Source organism: Sinocyclocheilus anshuiensis, unplaced genomic scaffold, assembly GCF_001515605.1.
Source record: "Sinocyclocheilus anshuiensis isolate Anshui unplaced genomic scaffold, SAMN03320099.WGS_v1.1 scaffold199, whole genome shotgun sequence".
NCBI classification, from domain to species: domain Eukaryota; kingdom Metazoa; phylum Chordata; class Actinopteri; order Cypriniformes; family Cyprinidae; genus Sinocyclocheilus; species Sinocyclocheilus anshuiensis.
In genome coordinates this window covers 3,113,951-3,116,123 of record NW_015552582.1, presented here as the reverse complement: position 1 = coordinate 3,116,123, position 2,173 = coordinate 3,113,951, and the positions used below count along the sequence as shown (strand labels likewise).

The following is a 2,173-nucleotide window of genomic DNA, read 5'->3' as shown; positions in this document are numbered from 1 at the left end:
TCAGGCACCTGCGTATGGGTCTCTCGATGAAAGTAAGATCCTGCAGGTCATCTATCTCTCCAAACAAACTGGTTTGGCTCGGCGTCATTTTCCTGACAAACATCTGTCCTAAGTGACTTAGTCAATGTGTCAGACGCGGGTGTCAAAGTCCTGTCATTATTGTGGCTTCTTGACAGTGAATGACTGAAATGAGGTCTTTGATGAAGAGAGGATGGTCCTCCCACGACAAACGCGTTCCACTGGTTGCAAAGCTTGATCTTTCACTAATTTATTTGCGTGTTGTTCAATTGTTTGTGCAGTTTCTACACGCGCTTTCAGCTGACGCGCGTGCGCTGACGGCACATAGTAAGGGATTCCTGCGATAAATGTGTTGCTTACTTTCTGAGAAAAAGATGGATTCGGTACGCTTTTTCCCAATGGAGCAGCTCGAGATGTCGAGTGCTTGTGGTCAGCTCGTGCTGTGATCAAAAATGAAATCCTTCCCCCGCTTGTGATAAGACCATCCAGATATGGCTGTTGACATATGAAGAAAATATCCGTGATATTCCTGATGGGTGCTAAATGTCAGATCGCAGCTGGCGTAAACTACATTTGCAGCTTAATATGGTCACACATAACGTTACCTGTTCACCTGCTTCGTTTGATGTTAGCTCGCTAATAATACGACAACAAAGTTGAAAAAAAATGGCCTGTCGAAAAAACTCCTCTCGAGAACGCCGTGCAATTTGTCTAGTTAATGCTCACCTCAAGCAATCCTCTGTAAATCTAGCTCAGATGGCAACACGGATCACTTCATAAAAGCTACGTCTTTTATATTGTGGATGTGCTAGCAAACAGGAATATTCAAACCACGCAAACGCACTGCACCAACTAAACTGGTTTCCATAGAGACAGCATGCCACAGCAGCTCTGAGCGGCTGGAACGTCAGAGCGTTCAGTCGAAGTTCGTCATTGAAATGGAACAACTACTGAATGGTTCTGACTGTCGTGTTGTAATTGATTACGTTTACTTACGACATAATATTCTAAATATGGCTAATTCCGCGGTAAACATTCGGCTTAGAACAAACTGAAAGTGTGACGACATTTTGCTCGTTGTGCAAACTTGTAAACCAGTGCCTACAGTAATTCAGGCTAACACATTTACACAACAATTCAGAATGATAAAAGTAACTTAAAGGGGTCATGAACTGCCTTTTTTGGTTATTATTTTTTACTGTTCTCTGAGGGCCACTTATAATGTTATCAAGATTTTTACATTAAAAAAACATCATAATTTAGAAGTAATAGGCTATATATTCTGTCCTGTTTTGACCTCATCAGAACGCTACATTTGAATAGGCATGGCAGATTGACTCAGAAGTAAATGCTCACTGCTATGATTGGCTAACAGTGACGTCAGAATCCGGAAGTGTAATTCGCCGTGGGTTCATGCTCCTTCATGGTACGCAAGACGAGATCTACGACTGCCAGTGGTTGCTGTTGTTAGCAGGAGGAATCCGGTATCAACCCACTGGCTTTTCTCCGCCGGTCTCTTCTCCCTGCGTACCTTTATCCTGAAATTAATGGCAAGTTATGAGAAGACGACAGTAGAATATAAATCATACAAAATCGACACCATGAATTCTGCAACACAGATCAGTGATTATGATCAAAATGGGCTTTCTTTGAGGGCGCTACACAAAGTGAGGACAAGTAGAAAATGTATTGTCCCGTTACGCAAAGGTTAATAGAGTGGGGGAACTATGACGTCAGAATCCGGAAGTGTAATTCGCCGTGGGTTCCTTCGAGATTTTCCTGTGGGGTTTTATAATGGGGTTTTTCAATTAATGAGTAAAATAACGCTTGTGGTAAACATAACTTGAGATACTTTTATGTTTTGTTCTACAATGTAAACTGCACACACTTACAGCCCAAACGTTCTTATCTTGATACTTATTAAAAACATACGTTTTAAAAAATGAACATAACTCCTTCAATATTTGTGTTTTGGGTATGGATACGTGTAATTTATGTTGTAGAACAAAACGTAAAAGTATCGTCAAGTTATGTTTAACTTGACGATTGACGCTATCCGTTCCACCGTAAAGGGGTCATATGATGCTTTTTTAAAGATCATTATTTTGTGTATTTGGTGTAACAGAATATGTTGACATGCTTTAATGTTCAAAAA

The 2,173-nt window shown here is 40.7% G+C and overlaps 1 protein-coding gene across 1 annotated transcript in view; it reads right to left on the bottom strand.

The window, feature by feature from the left end:
* The window catches only part of LOC107665370 (serine/threonine-protein phosphatase 4 regulatory subunit 4-like), a 24,059-nt gene extending 23,147 nt beyond the window's left edge, over nucleotides 1-912 (bottom strand). Inside the window, exon 1 of the mRNA XM_016456222.1 lies at nucleotides 1-912. Coding sequence (XP_016311708.1) covers nucleotides 1-103 — 103 coding nt within the window. The 5' untranslated portion in view covers nucleotides 104-912.
* Nucleotides 913-2,173: the final 1,261 nt, after the last annotated feature.